Consider the following 20,873-nt stretch of genomic DNA (forward strand, 5'->3'; position numbering starts at 1 on the left):
CAGGCTTTTAACTCAGGTTGAGCTGGACACCCAAACATTTTAGCTTATTTTGATCTTATTTTATAACTCCTGTATTTTATTTTATTGTATTGTATTTTATGTATCTTATGGTTATTATTGTGGTGTACTATTAGGTACCTCATTGTATTTGCTTGTTTATTTCTATTAACCTGTTCAGCACTTTGGTCAACCTTGGTTGTTTTAAATGTGCTTTATAAATAAAGTTTGAGTTGAGTTGAGTTGAGTTGAGTTGAGCAGCAACATATGGATTTAAAGCTTCGTGAGGACATAACAAACACATTCAGTGATTAACAGCTGATTTATTCAAGTAGATAATTAAAGGCAACTTCAAAGACTGAAGGATGAAGATGATATATGAATAATAAAAGCAGCTTTGACGTGCTGGACTCACCGTGGCTGTGTTTTTCTTTATAATCGACGTCCTGGGCAACGATCCTGCTGCTGCCCACAGGAGGAAGCAGACAGAGCAGCAGCCACAGCATCCTGAAACCTTCTGTCCACCTGTCACAAAGAAAACAAACACACAAGCTCAGGCCAGAGAAAAAACTCCCACAGCAAATCCAGATCCTGCTTCACTCACTCAGTTTCCAGCAGAAACTTGTGACCCTAACACGAGTGGACATTTATACTTGAGAGGGCAGCAGTGTGATGGCCCTGCGGCTCTTTGAGTCCAAACATGAGCAGCGGCGACTCTGGAGAAGCATCACTTCCTCCAATCATGAGACGCATCACCCCCTCCACCCCTTTCCATCTCCCAGCAAACCAGTCCTCCGCTGGGGCGCCAAAGACATCAACAAACATCCTTTAAAGAGCGCGCGCATTCCCAAAAACTAGACTCAGCACAGAGTAAAGAATAGAAAGACTAATTTAGGTTTACTGGTGGGAATTCCTCCCACGTGAGTCCCAGAGTTGTAGCAGTGAAGAGTCTAAAACCAGTAACACCACAATGGAAATATGGATCCTTGGTACGGAAGTCTAGAGCTGCCAATATTAAAATGGAATCAGATTTTCAATTTGTGTGCACGTGATGTCGAAAATTAAAATCAAAACAAGCAGATTTAGTGCTTCATTTTTGGTTTAGCAGTTTTGTGGTCACTTACATTTTCCAAACAGATAGGTCATTTGTCAAAAAACAACAAAAAAAAAACAAAAAAAACAACAACACTCTGTTAGGAGCTGTGCCTTGTCGAAATTAACACATATGACAGACACAGGAAGTCCATGTCCGTGTCCGTGTATTATCCATCTGGAAAATGTAAGTGAGTAATTTAATGATCCACATTTCAACATGGAGGTCTATGGGGACAGCCTCAAGTAATCATTAGAGGAACTCCAACATTTTGGCACTTCAACATATGCTTCATTTTTTTCAGCCTTGGACGTTTACCACTTGTGATTAACATTTTATTCAGTCTGACATTGTTTCTGTGACTCCCAGTCTACAGTATACCCCCTACTACAACAGTCCACCTTGACAGAGAGATCATTAGGCTTTTAAGATTCTGATGAAAGCTCATTACTCTAATCAGCTTAGTCAAGTGAACCGCTCCTTCAGAAACTACTGAGCAAATGTGGCATTTGAGGTCAGACTGGCATGGAAACCAACACTCATGGACTTGAAGTTGACATATGATGTCCAAGGTACCCTGGGTGTGTTGTTGTTCCATGTCCTGGGACACCGTGTCAATTTCAGCCTGTTACATGCATTGTCTGTTTTCAAAATACACTTCTGTTTTCACAGGAAATGTACAGTTTGCATACTCTCTCTTTCAAAATAAAAGCACTACATCAGTACAACACAAATTGTTGTTTTTTTCCTTCAACAACTAAAGCAAGTGGTTGAGTTAAAAAAAAAAAGAACAGGGTTTGGCTTTACAATCACATCATTGAACACCAGCCTCCTGGGTCAAAGTTGGTGGTTGTTGGACCCATCTACCACCCCTACTGCCCACCCTATTCAGACTTTTTGTCCCTTTAAGTTATGCTGTTGTCCAGCCGCGTTTCCCCCTGACACTGCCGGGCCTGGCTGCGTATCATGCTGACCTGAAAGGACGGCTTTTTCTGTCGGTGTCTAACGCTGGAAGTCACTGCCAAAGCGCCGGTATTCGATGACGTCAGAATAAGACTGGGTTGTGGAAACATCATGACCGATAAAGGACCATAGAAGTGGTTTTATGGGGGTTTTTTGTTGTCATTTTTTTTTTTTAGCTCAAAGTTTCTACGTCTGTTTTTATCTGGAATCAATTCCCTCCTTAAAGGTATTGTTTGGATCTTTTGAAGTGGGGTTTTCGTTCTGTTTAAACTAAAAGGGTTCCACCAATATGTCTACCCTACGAGGCGGAAGATTGGGCACCTCGGATCAACTCGGCAATCCAGCTCTTAGTGTCTAAACGCTCGCAGCTGGCCGGCAAAACGCCCCAACATTCGCCGACAATTTGGCAGTTTAAAAGGGGCTAATGTATACCATACAGTAGATGTCAAACAACATGCCCACAGTTTGGAGAAGTGGCAAGAGTCTGACATGGAAGCTATAAAACATATTTTAGCCACCTAAAGAATTAAAATCAGTTTAAACATAAGCACTGTGATTCACTGCTAGCTCTTGAGGCAAAATTGATGCAATATAAAAGGACATACAATTTTTAATAGCTCTAGAGGTAGGAGAGACATACAGTATTTCCATATAAAAAACAACACTGCAACACTAGCAGGATATACTATAAACAGATGAATTTACATGCACAGTCTGGCTCTAGTGCAGGTTCGTTTTTCCTTTCAGCCTAAATGTTTCCATAGCCAAGCTTTAAACCAGTCGAATTGTATCCATTTGTGGTCGCACACACTCATCTTTTGTGGGATATTTATGTCAGTGATTGCACACTGTCATATTTCACCAGAAATAGTTAACTGCATTAATTAATGAATTACTTGTACAGCACCTTACACTCTCCTGCCTGTAAGAGAATAGAACAATAAGGGGGAGGCGGAGCTCTCCGCTGTGTTATTTTAACGTCTCCAGCATCTGCTTCAACCAGTAAGTTAGTCTGTGTTACTGTGTGACTTTGGTGCGTCAAAGGGTTAGTTCAGATTCAACAAAGTCACACAATGACACAAGAAATTAAGTGATTGAGGCAACAGCAGACCAATAGCTCCCGTCTTCCACCAGCTAAAATGACTGTTTTTGTCAGTGGAGTCTGGTTTTGAAGTGAGCGATGTAACAAGTTCAGTTCCACGTTAGAAATTGTGACCTATCAGCAAGGTAAAGATATGAAAATGCTGTAAATGTAGCCTACAATTAAATGGATAGAGATATTTTTGGTGGCTAAAAGGCATTTTGTTGCTCACCCTGTCCACAGCAGGACATTGCTTAGCTTTCATGTCAGACTCCAGCCTGCTTCTCCAAAGTGGAGCTGTGTCGACTGTAGGTAATACACTGACTACGGATAAGTGACTCATACAACCTATGTCATCCTGTTAAAGAGGTCTTTTGAAAGGCAACACACAAGTCTGTTGTCACAAATCCATTATAAACTAAACGTTGTACCTCATGCTTTGTAAAATGACTGGAGGAAACATAAATTACGTTTCGCAATCCTTCAATCAGAGCGTCACTATCAAGAAATTGTTTGAGGATGACCTGCCATGAAACAATTTCCCAGCGTGAACAGACATCTTTTCCACTGCAGCAACTTTTCTTAGAAGAACACAGGAACCCTTTTAAGGACACGCTGAGCTCTTTCTCTCGTATTGACCGGGAGGACGAGGATCTAAATTTACATCCTGCCTCCCAAAGAAAAATCTGTCCTCAGGGCAGGGACGGGCTTTGTGACGGCTCAATCAGGGACAGCTCACCTGCAACAAGTTTGCCAAAGCAACTATAAATAGGACTAATCTTTTTCAGCACAGTAACGATCCCAGGAATTGATCCTGAATGTGGACCTGAAGAGCCCGGCTCTAAATTCAGTTCCTCCATTTCAAATAGATCATCAATACTTTTACTTTAGTATTTCTGCTGCTCTCACTCGAGTACAGGATTAGAGGAGGGTCTGCTGCCATCATCCAGCCGCTGAGGTCAGCCGAGGTCTGGAACACCAGCCATAAAATAAAACGCCCTCCATGTGGAGACCAACATCAAGATTGTGGTGAGAGTGATGAGTCACATGTCGTCGCGTCTGCTCTTGGAGGAGCAGCAGCAGTGACATACGAACAGCAGCGATCCTCGAGCGCTAACACAACAATCATTGTGAATAATCCCCGCCTTGATCTTGCAGGAGGGGGGGGGATTAAAAAGGAGGCCTTGTTGGGTTTTATCTGGAGGCCTCAGCTGACCCTGACACAGAATACCATGACACAAGACGACCTCCATGAAAAGTGCACAAAAAAAAAAGGATGAACTGTAGCTGCTTGTTTTTAATCCCTCAGCGTCACCAACCAACACCTCTGTCCAGAAACAGCCAGGCACTCATTTTTATTTGTTTTAAAGGCAACAGCTTTGATTTTTATTGGAGAGTGGAGCTTAGATTTAACTCAAAATCATGACCCATACATGCTATTAAAAGGATTGACTGGTCGCATGAGGCCAAAGAAGCTCATTTTGCTCTTTGGGTTCGCAGAGCTGAGGCTGAGGTCAAACACTATTCATTTCCCCACCCTGGCAGAGACTGCAGCAAAATCTCCATAAAAACAAACGGCATTTCATGGCAGGAAATCCACCAATGTCACAGTAAAAAATGACCACTTTTCCGCGTCAAAATCCCGGCAGGAAATGCAACAATGTGTCGGTGAAAAACACCTGCTTATGTGGCACTAACTGCTTTTCGCGCCTCTAACCTGGCAGGAAAAGCAGAGATATCTTGGTGAAAAAAAACAAGCGCTTTTGGTGCCACTATCCTGGCAGGAAACTCAACAATGTCTCGGTAAAAAATAAGTGTTTATCTTGGCACAATCCCTGCAGGACATGCAGCAATGTCTCCCACCTTTCGTGCCACTAACCTGGCAGGAAAAGCAGCAATGTCTCATTAAAAAAACACCCACTTTTGTGCCACTATCCCCGTAGGAAATGCGGTGATGTCTCGGTAAAAAACAAGCACTTTTGTGGCAAAATGTTTCCAGGAAACAGGGCAATATCTCACTAAAAATAACTGCTTTTCATGCCGCTATTCCTGTAGGAAACACGGTGAAGTCTCAGTAAAAAACAAGCACTTTTTGCAAAATCCCGGCAGGAAATGCAGCAATGTCTTGGTGAAAAACACCTGCTTTCTTGGCAGTATTCTGTCAGGAAATGCAAAGTGAACTGCTTTTCATGCCACTATCCTGGAAGGAAACACAGCAATGTTGCTGTAAAACATTAGTGCATTTCGTGCCCCTAAAAACGAGCACTTTTCGTTGCAAATCCCGGCAGGAAATGCAGCGCCGCTATGCAGACAGGAAACATGGTGATGTCTTTGTAAAAAACAACCGATTCATCCACCAGCCTGGCAGGAAACGCAGTAATGTTTCGGTAAAACAATGAACAGTTTTCATGCCACTATCCCAGCAGAAAAATGACACGATGACTCCCTAAATCACAACCTTTTTGTGGTATCTTGGTCTTCAGTGGTCTGCAGCGTGACGAACGTCTAACACCGACTCCCTCCAAGATGTGAAGGACCTGAACAGCCTCAGATAGATAGCTTAACTAACAGCAGTATGTGTTACAGACCACACTCCTGTGAGCACGCACCACATGATCACAGCTGATAGAGTCACCTTGGATGCACTCTGCTGAGAAGGACCTGCAGCCAGAATAGAAAGACCAAACCAGACCTGATCTGACTCAGAATACTGTGGATTTATGATTTGTTTTCTTTCATTCCTCCTGTCCGCTGTGACCTCATCATACAGTCACGAGAGTTATTCCTCTTTACTTCACCTCCAGGTTACGGGCCCATTCACAATTTCCTGTCTCACAATACAAAAGTCCAACCGGAATGGGATGCTCTGAGCTGTTGGAGCCTCGTGCATGTGACTTCTCGGACTAAGAGAAAGCCATACATTCATTGCATAACCATTACATTACATAACCTCTTAGATGCTGCACATAAAAAGCAGGGTTTACAGTTTAATGTGCCTGTAAAGCTAATTACCTGAGGTGTAACTTAACATGCAGCTGGATAATTGTTAATGAATCGACTGGGATTGTTTTATTGGCCTGTAAATCCACAGTGAATGTGATCAAACCACTCCAGCATCTGGCGGCTTTCAGAGATACGCAGGTGACCGCGTGTCAAAGTCCTTGAGCTGCGATAATATTAGTCATAGAACATCACGTATTACAGAGCACACATTTTCAAAAGCTGAATAAACTCCAGCAGTGCTGTATGAAGACCTTGAGTACTGATAGAAAGTCTCAGGACAAAACCTCGTCGACGTTATCAGAAATACGTGCCTCTTACAAGACTCAAGGTAAAAGTTCTAGGACTTCCACCTTGTGGGTTTGAGAAACAACACGAGGAGTCTGCAGCCTGCAGCCACAGAGACGCAGCGCAAACCACGCCCACTGGAGAGGAATACCAACCTGGATTCACTCTACAGTCATCAAAACCTGTTGCATGGGCAGCGTCTTCCAGCATCGGAAACGTGACAGAACAATGAAAGATAAGGGGGCAGAAGTCCGAGTAGGACGGTTCCAACAACCACAGACTTTCACCCTGGAGGCCGGTGTTCACTTGCTCTAAGACTGTAAAGCCAAACCTGGTTCTTTTTACCGTAACCCAACTATGTGTGTTTGTTGCTGAAGGAGAAAAACACAAATCTCCAGGGCTGGTACCTGCGGTTATTCCACAGGCTAGTTAATAACATGTCGGGCAGGAAATCCAAAGTGTGGGATCATTTTGAGAAGGTGAAGGACGAACCCAAGGTGATATGTAAACTCATCTTCATTGGTCGACTACAAACATGACGTATCATCTGAAACATGGAAGTAGCTACATGCCCATTAGCCCACAGCGTCATTAACAGGCGGCTCGCTCAGCGTGTGACGTGCACTTGTAGATAAATATAGGCCTATATTAATGAAGGTTCATTAGTACGGTTTTGTAAAATATAGGCCTATATTAATGAAGGTTCATTAGTACGGTTTTGTATTTCTCTGTCATGAGAAAAGCTCAAGTATCAGTGTTGAATGCAGCTGTTTGAACTGTGTGCACAGAAACAGAACCATGCTGTCACACTGATCTCTCCAAAGGTCCATCTGATACCTGAATGCAGCGTCCCCTCACTATCTGATCCTCACAGCCAATCACAGCACTCCGCTTTACTTGTTGCCGTGACGACTGGCTCCCTCCCCCCCCATTTACAGCAGCTGATCGATTCTCTGCGCTGTTTGACAGCAGCGAGGCCATGTTGGAGATGTTTCTGACAGGTAAATCTATGTGGATGACAGGTGTGTGTCGGCCCGCTGCAGGAAGTCCACCCCGATCAATCTGTCAGAGTCCGTCAGATATCACAATGAATCACTGTGTAACCATTTTATTAACCTGCAGGTGAACGGGCAGCTGACTGGCAACACCTTTCATGGGTTATTTCATGATGTCACAGCTGTAAAGAATAATTAAAGTCACTGAGCAGCTCTTTTATCCTCTGCTGAATGTGCACACGTTCTCAGTTCTTCACTCAACTAACATCCACCGTACAGGAGAGCAGAGGACTTTGCAAAGATATTTAAAAGACTAAAGTCTGACACCGTCTTAAGACAACGTGAGTTTGCAAGACTACAGATTATTTCCCATCCTGCTCCTGGTGGAACATATCACATCAAAGTCCCTTTGAGAAATACAATATCCTAACATTTCCTTACGTTTCTGCAAAAACACATAACTCTAGAAACACGAGATAAAAGGCGTCACATGTCGACAGTATTCTTGTCAATTCGGATCGGATCAATTCGTGGATCAGATACAAATCAAACATGGACTCCACAGCTCCACCAGTTTCTCCTCCTTCTCCAAAGTCATTTGGTGTAAGGCCAACATATGCTAAAAAGGCAGCTATGCACTTCTGAAGAACAGAAAACCACACACTTCTAATGTTATCAGCCCACTGAATGGCCGTTATCACTACAATTCTAATGCTTCAGATGGGGCAAACTGCACCTACCAGGAGACCAGAAGTTATATGTCCAACACTGTGAAACTAAATTGCAGTTTGGTTATGGTTAGGCGCTGAAACTACTTGCTTAAGTTTTGGAAAAGATCATTCATTCATTTTCCATTAGCGCTTATCCTGTTAGGAGTCGTGGGGGGCCTGGAGCCTATCCCAGAGGGATGCAGACCCTGGACAGGTCACCAGACTATCACAGGGCTGACACATAGAGACAGACAACCATTCACACTCACATTCACACCTACGGACAATTTAGAGTCACCAATTAACCTGCATGTCTTTGGACTGTGGGAGGAAGCTGGAGCACCTGGAGGAAACCCACACTGACACAGGGAGAACATGCAAACTCTGCACAGAAGGGCTCCCCCATCCTGGGTTCGAACGAGGAACCGTCTTGCTGTGAGGCGACAATGTTAACCACTGCACCACCAAGCTGCCTGCAAAAGGTCATGGTTTGGATTACAGTCAGATTGTTAACTTCAGACATGAAATAACTTATGTAAGTGATGTAAGTAAATTCGTAAAACTGACTTAGGCCCAATCCCAATACCCCCCCTTGTCCACTACTCCTTGGCCCTCGAAATGAAGCAATGAGGGGTAGGGGTAGAAATCTTTCCCTAGTAACTGGGACACCACTCACTACGTCACCGCGTCGGTTACGTTCACGCATACGTAACTATTTTAAACAGGAAGCTGCGAGCCATCTACATTTCCAACCGACATCTGCAATGGAGTGTCCAGTTGAGTTCATCCTACCGATCACATTTGCCGCATTCAAAATGCTTCGTTTGATGAACGACAGACGACAGGGCCTTCTGCTAGCTAGATAGCTAGCTAACCAGCTAACATTAGACAATTTTGCAGAACAGGACAGATGACAGACGCCAGATAGTGCGAGCTAACTAGCGAGCTAACAAGCAACCTGACAACGGTAACGTTAGCTATGTATGAACTTTTTTCCCCGTCTCTTGCTCGGTGGTAGCCATGGCGACGTCTACCCCTCGCTGGCAAGTCAGCATCTGAAATCCCTCGCTCCGAAGGGCTAGTTTCATACCCACTACCCCTCGTTATGCCCCCTACCCCAACACGCAAAAAGGAATTGGGACACCACTACCCCTCGTGAGAACGCGCAAATGTAGGGGTAGGGCTAAGGGGTAGGGCTAAGGGGGGTATTGGGACGGGCCTAACTCTACTGAACGCTGAGTTTTGGTCACATAGGACACAAACAGCTGTCTCCCGGGTAAAAGTCCTGGGTTTGTTTGAGTCATCCATCCACCCCAGCCCCCTCTCTACTCAGGCTTTGTTGCCTCTTATATTACGTCACCTGACTTCGTCATTTGTCGATTTCACAGCAATATAAACGAGATATTAGAGACAGAATTATGATGTATCACGTATAGTAAAAAGGCTTTTGAAGCAGTTATTCATATGAAATAAAGGTTATTTTAAAGGTTGTTTCATAAATTTGTATCACTGAATTTGTGCTCATTCAAAGCCATTGTAACGAAGGGCTGAATGACTTCAATTTCTTTGTTTCCCTGGCAGGAGAAGGGGAATACATAACAACAAAAACAAAAATAAAAGGCAGTATTGACCAAAAATTTCACAATCAGTGCATTCCTAATGTCAATGTTATGTTCTGGTGATTTGTGAGCACGTTGTAAGTGATTTCCAAAAGTGAGGAGCCTTTAAACATCATAAATGTAGTTATATATTGAATGCAACACTCTGACATCAGAGTGTACACCTACATAAAAAAGTACAAGTTGTTCCTGTTTGCATTGCTCTGATTGCTCTACTCCAAAACAATCAGTTATTCCTTCTGTCTTTTGTCTGCAAAACTGTATTTAATATAATTGTTTGTCAACATTTAAAGGTCGTCAGGGTCCCCAAAATAAATGAGGTATTCACGCTGAGAGCGCAGACATTAAAAAAGCCATTTAAAATAAGAGATAAGGTTTATTTAAAAAAGTGGAGCGCTGGTTGCTTCATCACACTGCCGTCCCCAGAGGCGAGGCTCCGACCTTTAACAACAAAGACTCTAATTAAGTCCCCGCACACAAACAGCAGCGAGAGGCTTAATAGAAACGCAGCCGTCTAAAAAAAGAAAAAGGGAGGACAACTTATGGATCTCGATGACATTCATTCGAATTAATTACTGCATTCACTCCGTCACTGTCACACTGACAGCAACACAAAACATCTGAGAGCTGACGAAACACTCGGTACAAGAATAAAAATACAGTTTGAAATGTGTTGAATAAGATCAAAAAATGACTTCGTTGAGTCATACGAGTCCGCAGAACGCACTGTCATGGTCCCAAATTTCAAAAGCTGAAAAGATAAAACAATTCTGTTGGTTATCAATCAACAGAAAATTGAACTCTGGGCAATTGTGATGGCCATTCTGAAAGTTGCTATTCCAGCGTTGGCAACAACTGTCTACACTGCAAAGTAACCCAAAAAAGGAAGATGGACTGATCAAAAGAGCGTCTGGCAATAAACAAAGTAAACATGTGTCAATAGCAGCAAAGAGTTTAAGACATAGAGAGAAAAAGTTGCTAATATACCTCTTTTTCCATTGTCACGCTTGGCCACACCCAGTTCAGCCATGACGCGCCGATTTGTGTTTGCACAAACTCAGCAACATGTTGATATAAAACATTTGGTTGCACAAACTCCGCTAGAAATGCAGCAACTGGTCACTAAGAAACACACACATTTTGTGGCACAAATGCCATGACGAATGACGAAACTGGTTGCCAAAACATACCCACATTTGGTGGTGCAGACGCCTCTAGACATGTAGCAACCATTCACTAAAAACCACGCACATTTGGTGGCACAAATGTTTGAATGGGTTGCTAAAAACCACCTATGTTTGGTGGCACAAACACAGCTACAAATGCAACAACTGGTCACTAAAAACACCCATGTTGATGGCACAAACACCACTGAAAATGCAGCAAAGGTTGCTAAAAAAAAAACCATGCACATTTTGTGGCACAAATACCACGACCAACAATGAAACTGTTTGCTAAAACATATCCACGCCACTAGAAATGTAGCAACTGGTCACTAAGAAAGACACAAACACCACTGAAAATGCAGGAAAGGTTGCTAAAAAAACATGCACGGTTGGTGGCATAAACAGCGATAGAAGTGCAGCAACTGGTCACTAATAAACTCACATTTTGTGGCACAAATACCACGACGAACGATGAAACTGTTTGCCAAAACATACCCACATTTGGTGGCACAGACGCCTCTAGAAATGTAGCAACCATTCACTGAAAACCACGCACATTTGGTGGCACAAACGTATGAATGGGTTGCCAAAAACCACCTATGTTTGGTGGCACAAACACAGCTAGAAATGCAACAGCTGGTCACTACAAAACACACAAACACCACTGAAAACGCAGCAAAGGTTGCTGAAAAAAACATGCACGTTTGGTGGCAAAAACCGCGCTAGAAATGCAGCAACTGGTCACTAAGAAAGACACATTTTGTGGCACAAATACCACGGCGAACAACGAAACAGTTTGCTAAAACATATCCATGCCTCTAGAAATGTAGCAACTATTCACTAAAAACCACTCACATTTGGTGGCACAAACATATGAATGGGTTACTAAAAAACAGTGGTGTTTCTTGGTACAAACACCACTGAAAACGCAGCAAAGGTCGCTAAAAAAACATACACGTTTGGTGGCATAAACGCCTCTGGAAATGCAGCAACCGATCGCTTATAACCACTCAGGTTTGTTGGTGCAAAGCAGGTCGAAATTTAGCAACATGCTGCTTAAAAACACCTGTGTTTGGTGGCACAACCGCTGTTGGAAACTCAGACATTTAGTAAAACAAACACCACTAGAAATGCAGCGACCAATGCAACGTGGCAACAGTTCACTAAGCAATACCCACATTTGGTTGCACAAGCACTGCTAGAAACACAGCAGCTGGTCACTGAAAAACACCTACATCTGGCACCGCTGGAAATGCCGCATTTGGTCACTAACCCTAACCCACTAATCTCCCTAACTTCACTTGAAATAATAAAGAATCATTTATAATAATAATAACACTGCTATCTTTAGCCTTTTTATTTCTCAGATTTCTGCCGACCCCAGCTTTAGTTACTGAATCCAGAACACAATCAGGAGATTAACTGTCAGAGAAATGAGTTGCTGGTTGCCACCCTTCTTCAAGTTTATTATGAGATTTGCAGCTGGATTAAAGAACTCAAACACATTTCAAGGGTCAGTCCTCAAACTGAACACTGCCTGGTGCATCTATGGTTTCTCAATCACTTCCATGACTGTTACAAAGATCCTGAACATGGCTGAAACCAGCACTGACAGCTGGGAGAACACGTGAAGAAACCAACACACACACACACACACACAGCAGTAGTACTGACAGCAGCAAGAATCACGCAGCAACAAGACGTCTCTGTCAGACACACTGTTGGACTTTGTGGCCACGACCTCAACCGTCATGTGCAGATCCAGCAGTGATAAGTCTTATCTGAAGGATGTACCCCGCTGCGCTGCTCCATACCAGGCGGCGGTCGGAGCATCCACCCATCACAGCTCACACTCACACACACACAGAGCACCTCGGGCAACACAGACAGGAAACACAGATCTGAACCGACAGCGTTCGATCCACAGAGAGTCACATGCACTCAATCACACACACACACACACACACACACACACACACACACACACACACACACACACAGACGCCAGCCGAGGCCTGTGTTTGGCATAAACACTGCAGCATTATATAATCCTGTGTGTTACTAATTAACAGACAGACATTTATCATATCAGGAACATGCTGACACACAGAAACATCATGAACACAGTGGCTGCGAATTTAACAACCAACTAATGACTAATGACTTTTAAAGTTTTCATCCTAACGATGTTCTTATTAAACCATATTTCCACAGTTATTTATAGCAAGAGTCATTCAGCGTATTTTGTATCTGTCATTCAACGTTTCTAGCTCAACATCGTGCAGTATAAAAGGTCCTTAATCTCACACCAACAAGTCCCAAGTCTGATCCAAGCTCTAAACTTCTTTACAGCCTTTCACCACACTCCTGGACTTCTTTCATTTGGCAGAGATCGATAAATGCTGGAGCCCAGTTTCTAGAGTGGGACAACTAAAGGGTTGGTGGTTTGAGTCTCACCTCCTCTTGTCCATATGTCAAAGTGTCCTAAGACATTGACACAAAAAAAAACCCCACTTGGTTATGAGCTCGTAAAAAACACACGAAGGCCAATAGTTCACTCAAAAACACCCACAGTTGGTGGCGAAAATGCCACTGCAAATGCAGCAGCCTGTCTTTAAATCACAGCCACGTGTGGTGGCACAAACGCTGATAAAAATGGGTTAACTGATTACCAAGAAACACGCACATTTTATGGCACAAATGCCGCAAGCAACAAAGCAATTGGTTGCTAAAAAATACCCACATTTGATGGTGAATACACGACTAGAAGTGTAGCAACCAGTCACTAAAAAACACTCATGTTTGGTGGCGCAAACGTTGCTAGAAACACAGCAACTGGTCTCTAAAAAACATTCACGTTTGGTGGCACAAACACTGACAAAAATGGGTTAACTGATTACCAAGAAACAGGCACGTTTTATGGCACAAATGCCGCAAGCAACAAAGCAATTGGTTGCTGAAAAATACCCACATTTGATGGCGAATATGCCACTAGAAATGTAGCAACCAGTCACTAAAAACATTCACATTTGGTGGCACAAACACCACTTGAAATGCGGCAATCATTCATTAAAACATATTCATATTTGATGCTACACCACCGCTAAAACAAAAACAATATTTGGTGGTACAACCGCTGTTGGAAACTCAGCAACATGTTGCTATAAAACACATACATTTAGTAGCACAAATGCCGCTAGAAATGCAGCAACCAATGCAACATGGTGACAGTTCGCTAAATAATACCCACAATTGGTGGTGCAAAAACTAAGCAACTGATCACTTAATAACATCCATGTTTGGTGGCACAAACTCCTCCAGAAATGCAGCGAAGGTCGTTCCAAAACACCTGCGTTTGGTGGTACAAACACCACTGGAGATGTCGTGACAGGTCACTAAAAAACACCCACATCTGGTGGCACTAATGCAGCTGGAAACACAGTCAAAGGTCACTGCTAACTACCAGTGTTAGTGTTATTTGGTGTTGAACAGTGGTCTGCCCATCTGACGACAAAGTCGGCTCAGATACATGTGATCAGAACTTTGTCACTACAGAAATGTCGATAGAAGTATGACACCTAGCTACAAAGACAACATATTTGTGGTTTGCAGATATGCAACCATTTTCTTCCCCTGACTGGGCTGAGAAATCACCAGTGTTGCCACATGACTCAGGACTAAAATCTGGAAGATAAAACAGATTAGAAGTTGTTATGTGCAGTTAACAAGCAGAGAAAAGCTTCAGTATCCTCTGTCTTGTGTTCGACCTTTAACATGAAGCTAACTGAATTATCTTTGCCTGTAAACAAGAAAAACGAGATGCCTGCAGCTCACTGTGGGCGGTTCATATCATGAACATATGATGTTAAAGGTCATCTGACACATGATGAGCCATACCATACTAAATGTTTATGTTTAAACGGATTTTCCACTCCAGTGCACAGCAGACAGGAAGTACTGCACAATGCTAATAATGTTTAACGCTACAGCACAGTACAGTGAGGGGAAACTCCCTGCAGCTTCTTCCGTTCAATCTTGATTCCATACTTTCATAAACCTGATTCAGAGGAGATGACACTGAAGTAAAGCTCAGTCTGTCAGAATTAAACACTGTCCTGCAGCTGTATTGTCTCTGTCTCTATTAGCTGTGATAATTACTGCTAATTCAGATCCTGCTGCTTTAGTTTGACATTAAAAACTCAGCAGGAACATCAGCGTGCACTAAAACTACTTTCCAGAGATTTTATTTGGGGTATAATCACTACAGCTGAGCTTTCAAAACTACTGAAAATCCCTACTTTGTGCTTCTAATTTGGCCCAGTCTCATTAGTTTGTCATCACATAAACATCTGCAGCCACTTAGAATAATTACAGCAGCACATGTCGATACTTTATCTCCAGAATGACACTAACGATCATTTATGTGCTGATTATTTCCTGTACAAAACATTAGAAGACAATGAAAGTCCCAAGTGATGTCTCTAAATGTTTTGCTTTGTCCAATCAACAGTTCCAAACTCAAAATATGTTTAGGCTGCAACAATGTTAAGACACCATGGAGCAACAAATTCTCCCATTACTTAAAATTCAGGTCTTTAAAAAAACACCCACATTTGGGAGCTAAAAAGCAGCTGGAAAACCAGCCGAAGGTTGCTTAAAAACATCTGTTGGGGGCTGAAAGCTGCTTTAAAAACAGTTGTGGGTCGCAACAAATACACACACTTTTAGGGCCTATAAAAGGTCCTACAAAAATACATGCAGGTCGTTAGAAAACACATTTTTCGGGGCTAAAAGTTCAAAAAAGAAAAACCCTGACAGGTTGTCAAAAATCACCCACCTTTGGGCTAAAAAGATGCTATAAAAATAGCCATGAGTCGCTAAAAAACACCAACTTTGGGGGCTAAAAAGCAGCTGGAAAAGTGCCAACAGGCTGCCCAAAATCACCCAGATTTGGGGGCTAAAAGCCACTGGAAACACACTGACAGGTCTCCAAAAAACACCCACGTTCAGGGGTTATAAAGCTGCTGGAAAAACAGCTGTGGGTCACTAAAAAACACCAACTTTGGGGGGCTAGAAAGCCGCTGGAAAAGTGCTGACAGGTTGCCAAAAATTATCTACTTTTGGGAGTTATAAAGCTGCTGGAAAAACGGCTGCGGGTTGCTACACAAAAAAAAAAAAATTGGGGGGCCAAAAAAGCCGCTGGAAAAATACCGACAGGTTGCCAAAACCCCCCCACATTTGGGCTGAAAAACTGCTTAAAAATAGCCATGAGTCACTAAAAAACACCAACTTTGGGGGCTAAAAAGCAGCTGGAAAATCACTGACAGGTCTTAAAACACACCCACCTTTGGGGATTATGATGCTGCTGGAAAAACAGCTGCATGTTCCCAAAAAAATCACTTCTGGGGGCTTTAAAATCCGCTGGAAAAGTACTGTTAGGTTGCTAAAGAACACACATGTGGGGGCTAAAAAGCAGCTGGAAAAACACGGACAGGACCCAAATAAACCATCTACTTTAGGGGGTCATAAAGCTGCTAGAAAAACAGTTGCAGGTTCCTGACAAAAAACAGTTTTTCAGGGCTATAAAGTCCGCTGGTAAAGTACTGACAGGTTGCTAAAAATCATCCATGTTTGGGGGCTAAAGAGCTGCTGGGAAAACAGCCATGACTCACTATCATCACGACCAGATCTGTTTATTGGTTTTGAGCAGTGGTCTGCAGCTTGTCAGGCGTCTGTGCTAGGTGACACGCCATCCACCAGTCAGCTCATACACAACATCATAAAGTGAGCAGCTTCAGGATTAAGCACGTGGCTCAAACGTCACGTGCCTTTATTTTCACAACACATTGTCTTCTTTCAGTCCAGTGATGCTTCGGGAGCTTTAATCCAGTTTGCAGACACAAAGCAGAACCTCATAACATCCTGTGCACATGGAGCTACTTCAGCAACAGATTGGTACCAATCAGAAAGACTATATTTATTTATGTCAGCCTGAAAGGTCAGAGTTCACAGCAAATGCTTCACTGATGTGCTTTATATTATGACTTGATGCACTCTGAAGGCTGGAGCTTCATCTGTGAGGGCTGCGAGTTTCATCTGTGTCAGTGTGAAGACGACAGGAAAAGAAGAAGCAGTCCTCTGCTGGCATAATGACTCATCTGCATCGCCTGACTTCAAATGATCAACTGTGCTTTGGAAATCTGAGTTAGTGCTGCACATGGCTCAGACAGAAGAAACGGTGAGATGTGACTGAACGCCTATGAGATGCACAACAAAATGTTTTCTTCAAGCAGAACAACCCAAACCTCGCTTTCATGACTCTGACATGTTATTTGTTCTCTTACAAGCTCGACACGTGGTCTGATTTGCATGTCGTCCATTTTTATCTGTTTCGACATGAGGGCACTGAAAATATTGGCGTTGTACATTTCTGCAAACCTCGGATACGTTACATTTGTAGGTTTCACATGAATCATATCAACATTTCTAAAGTGACGTAGTAGATGAGCTGACTTTGTTGGTCTCAAACGGCGGTCTGACCTCCTGATGAGAAACAACACTGGTAATTTTGTGTTTCTGAGCAACATTTGTTGTGTTTCCAGTGGTGTTTGTGCCATCAACATGGACTTTTTTCAGTGACCAGTTGCTGCGATTCTAGCGATGCTTGTGCCACCAAAAGTGGTTAATTTTTTGCCAACTGTCACTGCATTGCTAGCAGCATTTGTGCTACCATATCTGGGTGTTTTTTAGCAACCTGTTGCTACATTTCTAGTGGCATTTGTGCCACCAAATGTAGCTGTTTTTTAGCAACCAGTTGCTGCGTTTCTAGTGGAATTCATGCTAACAAATGTGGGTGTTTTTTAGAGACCAGTTGCTGCATTTCTATCGGTGCGTGTGCCAGTAAACATGGGTGTTTTTCAGCAACCCGCTGTTATGTTTCTAGTGATGTTTGTACCACCAAAAGTAGGTGTTTTTTTTAGCAACCAGTTGCTGCGTTTCTAGCGGCGTTCATGCTACCTAATGTGGGTGTTTTTTAGAAACCAGTTGCATTTCTATCAGTGCATGTGCCAGTAAACATGGGTGTCTTTCAGCAAACTGTTGTTACGTTTCTAGTGACGTTTGTGTCACCAAAAGTAGGTGTTTTTTAGCAACCAGTTGCTGTGTTTCTAGTGGAATTCATGCTAACAAATGTGGGTGTTTTTTAGAAACCAGTTGCTGCATTTCTATCAGTGCATGTGCCAGTAAACATGGGTGTCTTTCAGCAACCTGTTATGTTTCTAGCAATGTTTGTGCCACCAAAAGTAGGTGTTTTTTAGCCGCCTGTTGCTGACTTTCTAGCTGCCTTTGCACCAACAAACTTTTTTTTAGCAACCCACTGCTAAATATTTTGCAGCATTTGTGCCACCTAACGTAGTTGTTTTTAGTGACCAGTTGCTGCGTTTCTGTCACTGTGTCCACCAGCAAACATGGCTGTCTTTCAGCAACAAGTTGCTATGTTTCTAGCAATGTTGGTGCCACCAAACGTAGCTGTCTTTTAGCAGCCTGTTGCTAAATTTCTAGTCGAGTTGGAGGGGAAGGTGGATGGCAAGACCACTGTTCAATACAAACAAACAACAAAACCAATTGTGATTCAGCAAGTCACTGCTGCGTTCTCACCAAACATAGGTGTTCCTTGGCAACCAAGCACTGTTTTTCCAGCGAGAATAGTGCCATGACATCGCTGCATTTCCTGTTCAGAAATTGCCACAATAAGTGGTTGTTTAAACTGAGCTATCAGTGCATTTCCTGCCGGGACACTGCCACGAAAAGCAGGTATTTTAAGCCAAAACATAATATTTTCCAAACTATAACCAAGTTGTTTTTGTGCCTAAGAACAACTACAGTGTTGTTGAAACATATTTGCAACACAACTTGTTAACGTAGCGCATCTGAGGTTTGCAGAAACATATAATGCCATCATTTATCCTGGCGAGTTGACTGGATAGCTCCAAACGTGTAGTAAAATACTCTGCTGGCTGGGGTCTGACAAACAATTCCTGCTTGGTTCAAAGAATCGGATGATTCAGCAACAAACTGAATAAATCACTTAAAGCAAATCAGACACACATGACATTTTAAAAGTGGAGTTTCAGCCTGAAAACAGACAAAAAAAAAAGGAAGATGATTCATTAAAGATGATTGTTGGAGTGGCTGATAACAGAACAGTCAGTGTAGAAACTGGACGACATTAAGTTCAAAGGTTTACTCTCTCAGATCAGTGCGTCCCAAACCTTTTTGGATTGTGAGTCCTTGAAATAAAGCACCGTGCGCTCATCACAGGCTGCTTTTCTGCTGTTGTGTTCCCTTGTTTTGTTTTGCCTACTGTTCGTTACTTACGAAGCGAAGGGTTAGGGGTGGTGTAAAAAGGGAGAGGCATGTCAAAAAAAAAAATAAAGCTCTGGGGAGGAACTAATGTGTTTTAGTTTGTCTTAAGGAAGGGGCATTTTGTATTTATTTTATTATTATTATTATTATCATCATTATTTATTATGATATTATATTTATTATTTTAGTTTAGTTTATTTTTTTCCTTTTTTTCTTACAATGCCAAAATTACACCATTTATCATGGCCAGAAACTATAAAAACAGATATCCTTGGATTTTCAACTCCAGGATTTCGTCCTCAACTTTTCACTTGAAGCGAGGGTCATGGGTTTTCAGGAAAAATATCTGTAGTCTCGGGGAGGGTCAAAATAAAATAAAAAACAAAAAAACACAGTCACACCCGAGCTACCCGCGTCCTCCCCTGACCAGTAGTGAACAGTCCCTTATCAAGGAAAATACTATAAAAATGCAAAGATTAGAGGGAAGTCTGAATTTAAATGCTCAAGATGAGCAAATACACCTAAAAATATGAGTTTATATTTCATAATCCAGGTGTGAAGTGAAGAAGTTAAAACATAAATGTATATATAATATGTCAATATCTGCTAACTCCTTACTATTTAAATTATCCTTTTACAGGTGACACAGGTAAACAGATTTAATGTGTGCACTTAGTTTTAACTGAGCATTTAAGGCATTTATTACGTCAAAAATTTAACATTTAAAGTTATCTCTCTTTTAAAGGTGAGAATTTGCTTTTATTTTTCTTAAATCAGACATTAATGGCAATTAAAATTTTATTTTGGGGATTTGGGAACATTTGAAGCTCATTTGTGGATCTTTTTTGACATTATTTACTCATTCATCTCCAAATATAACTGTTAATTATGATATAAAAGTCCAAAGCTGGAGAGAAAAACCCTTAATTATTATTATTATTGCACATTTGTGCACGCCATGTTCCTCATTGACCGCCTTTCTGTAAACTTTTAATTCATGACGGCACACCTGTGCACGAGCGTCAGCCGCAGATTAGTCAACAGGAATCCGTCTTACCTCTCAAGTCAATAAACCGCTTGCAGGTCCGCCTGCAGCTGATCTAAATCCTCCGGCAGGGAGACTCCTGGAGCATAGACCTCACACCGGGAGCAGGACCGGCCGGGAGCCGCTCGATGTAGCCGGTAGTCCGGGTGAGCTCCGTGTGAAGGAGCCGATGAAGCTGATGTTTGTCGGTGCGCTGACAGCGGAGTGTTGCGTTCACTGCCGTCGCTGTGTATTTCTACCGCTCCCCCTTCCCTCCTCCTCTGTAAGGAGATTTTCGTCCACCTGGTGTCGCGTCATCAGCCAGACACCAGCTGGGCCGGGCCTCCCCTCTGAACGCTGGACCTGCCTCCTCCTGCCCGCTGCTCCTCCAGCTGGAGGACGGAGGTATGGAGGACCAATACTGCCAGGGTAATAATCAAAAACATACCTGAGACCTGACAAACTTCTTCTGCCTTAAAATATGTAGATACTGAGTCAGAATGTCATTTCTTACTTTCCTAAAATCAAATATATTAAAAATAGAATCACTGATTGTATTTATTTAACTTTTAT

The 20,873-nt window shown here is 42.5% G+C and overlaps 1 protein-coding gene across 1 annotated transcript in view; it reads right to left on the reverse strand.

The window, feature by feature from the left end:
• Positions 1-20,611, reverse strand: part of LOC126403476 (growth hormone receptor-like) — a 48,704-nt gene extending 28,093 nt beyond the window's left edge. The window contains exons 1-2 of the mRNA XM_050066162.1: positions 20,334-20,611; positions 413-522 (exon numbers count right to left, since the gene is read on the reverse strand). Coding sequence (XP_049922119.1) covers positions 413-503 — 91 coding nt within the window. The 5' untranslated portion in view covers positions 504-522; positions 20,334-20,611. The remainder of the gene's footprint in view (positions 1-412; positions 523-20,333) is intronic.
• Between the last annotated feature and the right edge of the window lie 262 nt (positions 20,612-20,873).

The sequence above is a fragment of the Epinephelus moara genome, chromosome 16, assembly GCF_006386435.1.
Source record: "Epinephelus moara isolate mb chromosome 16, YSFRI_EMoa_1.0, whole genome shotgun sequence".
Lineage (NCBI taxonomy): Eukaryota > Metazoa > Chordata > Actinopteri > Perciformes > Serranidae > Epinephelus > Epinephelus moara.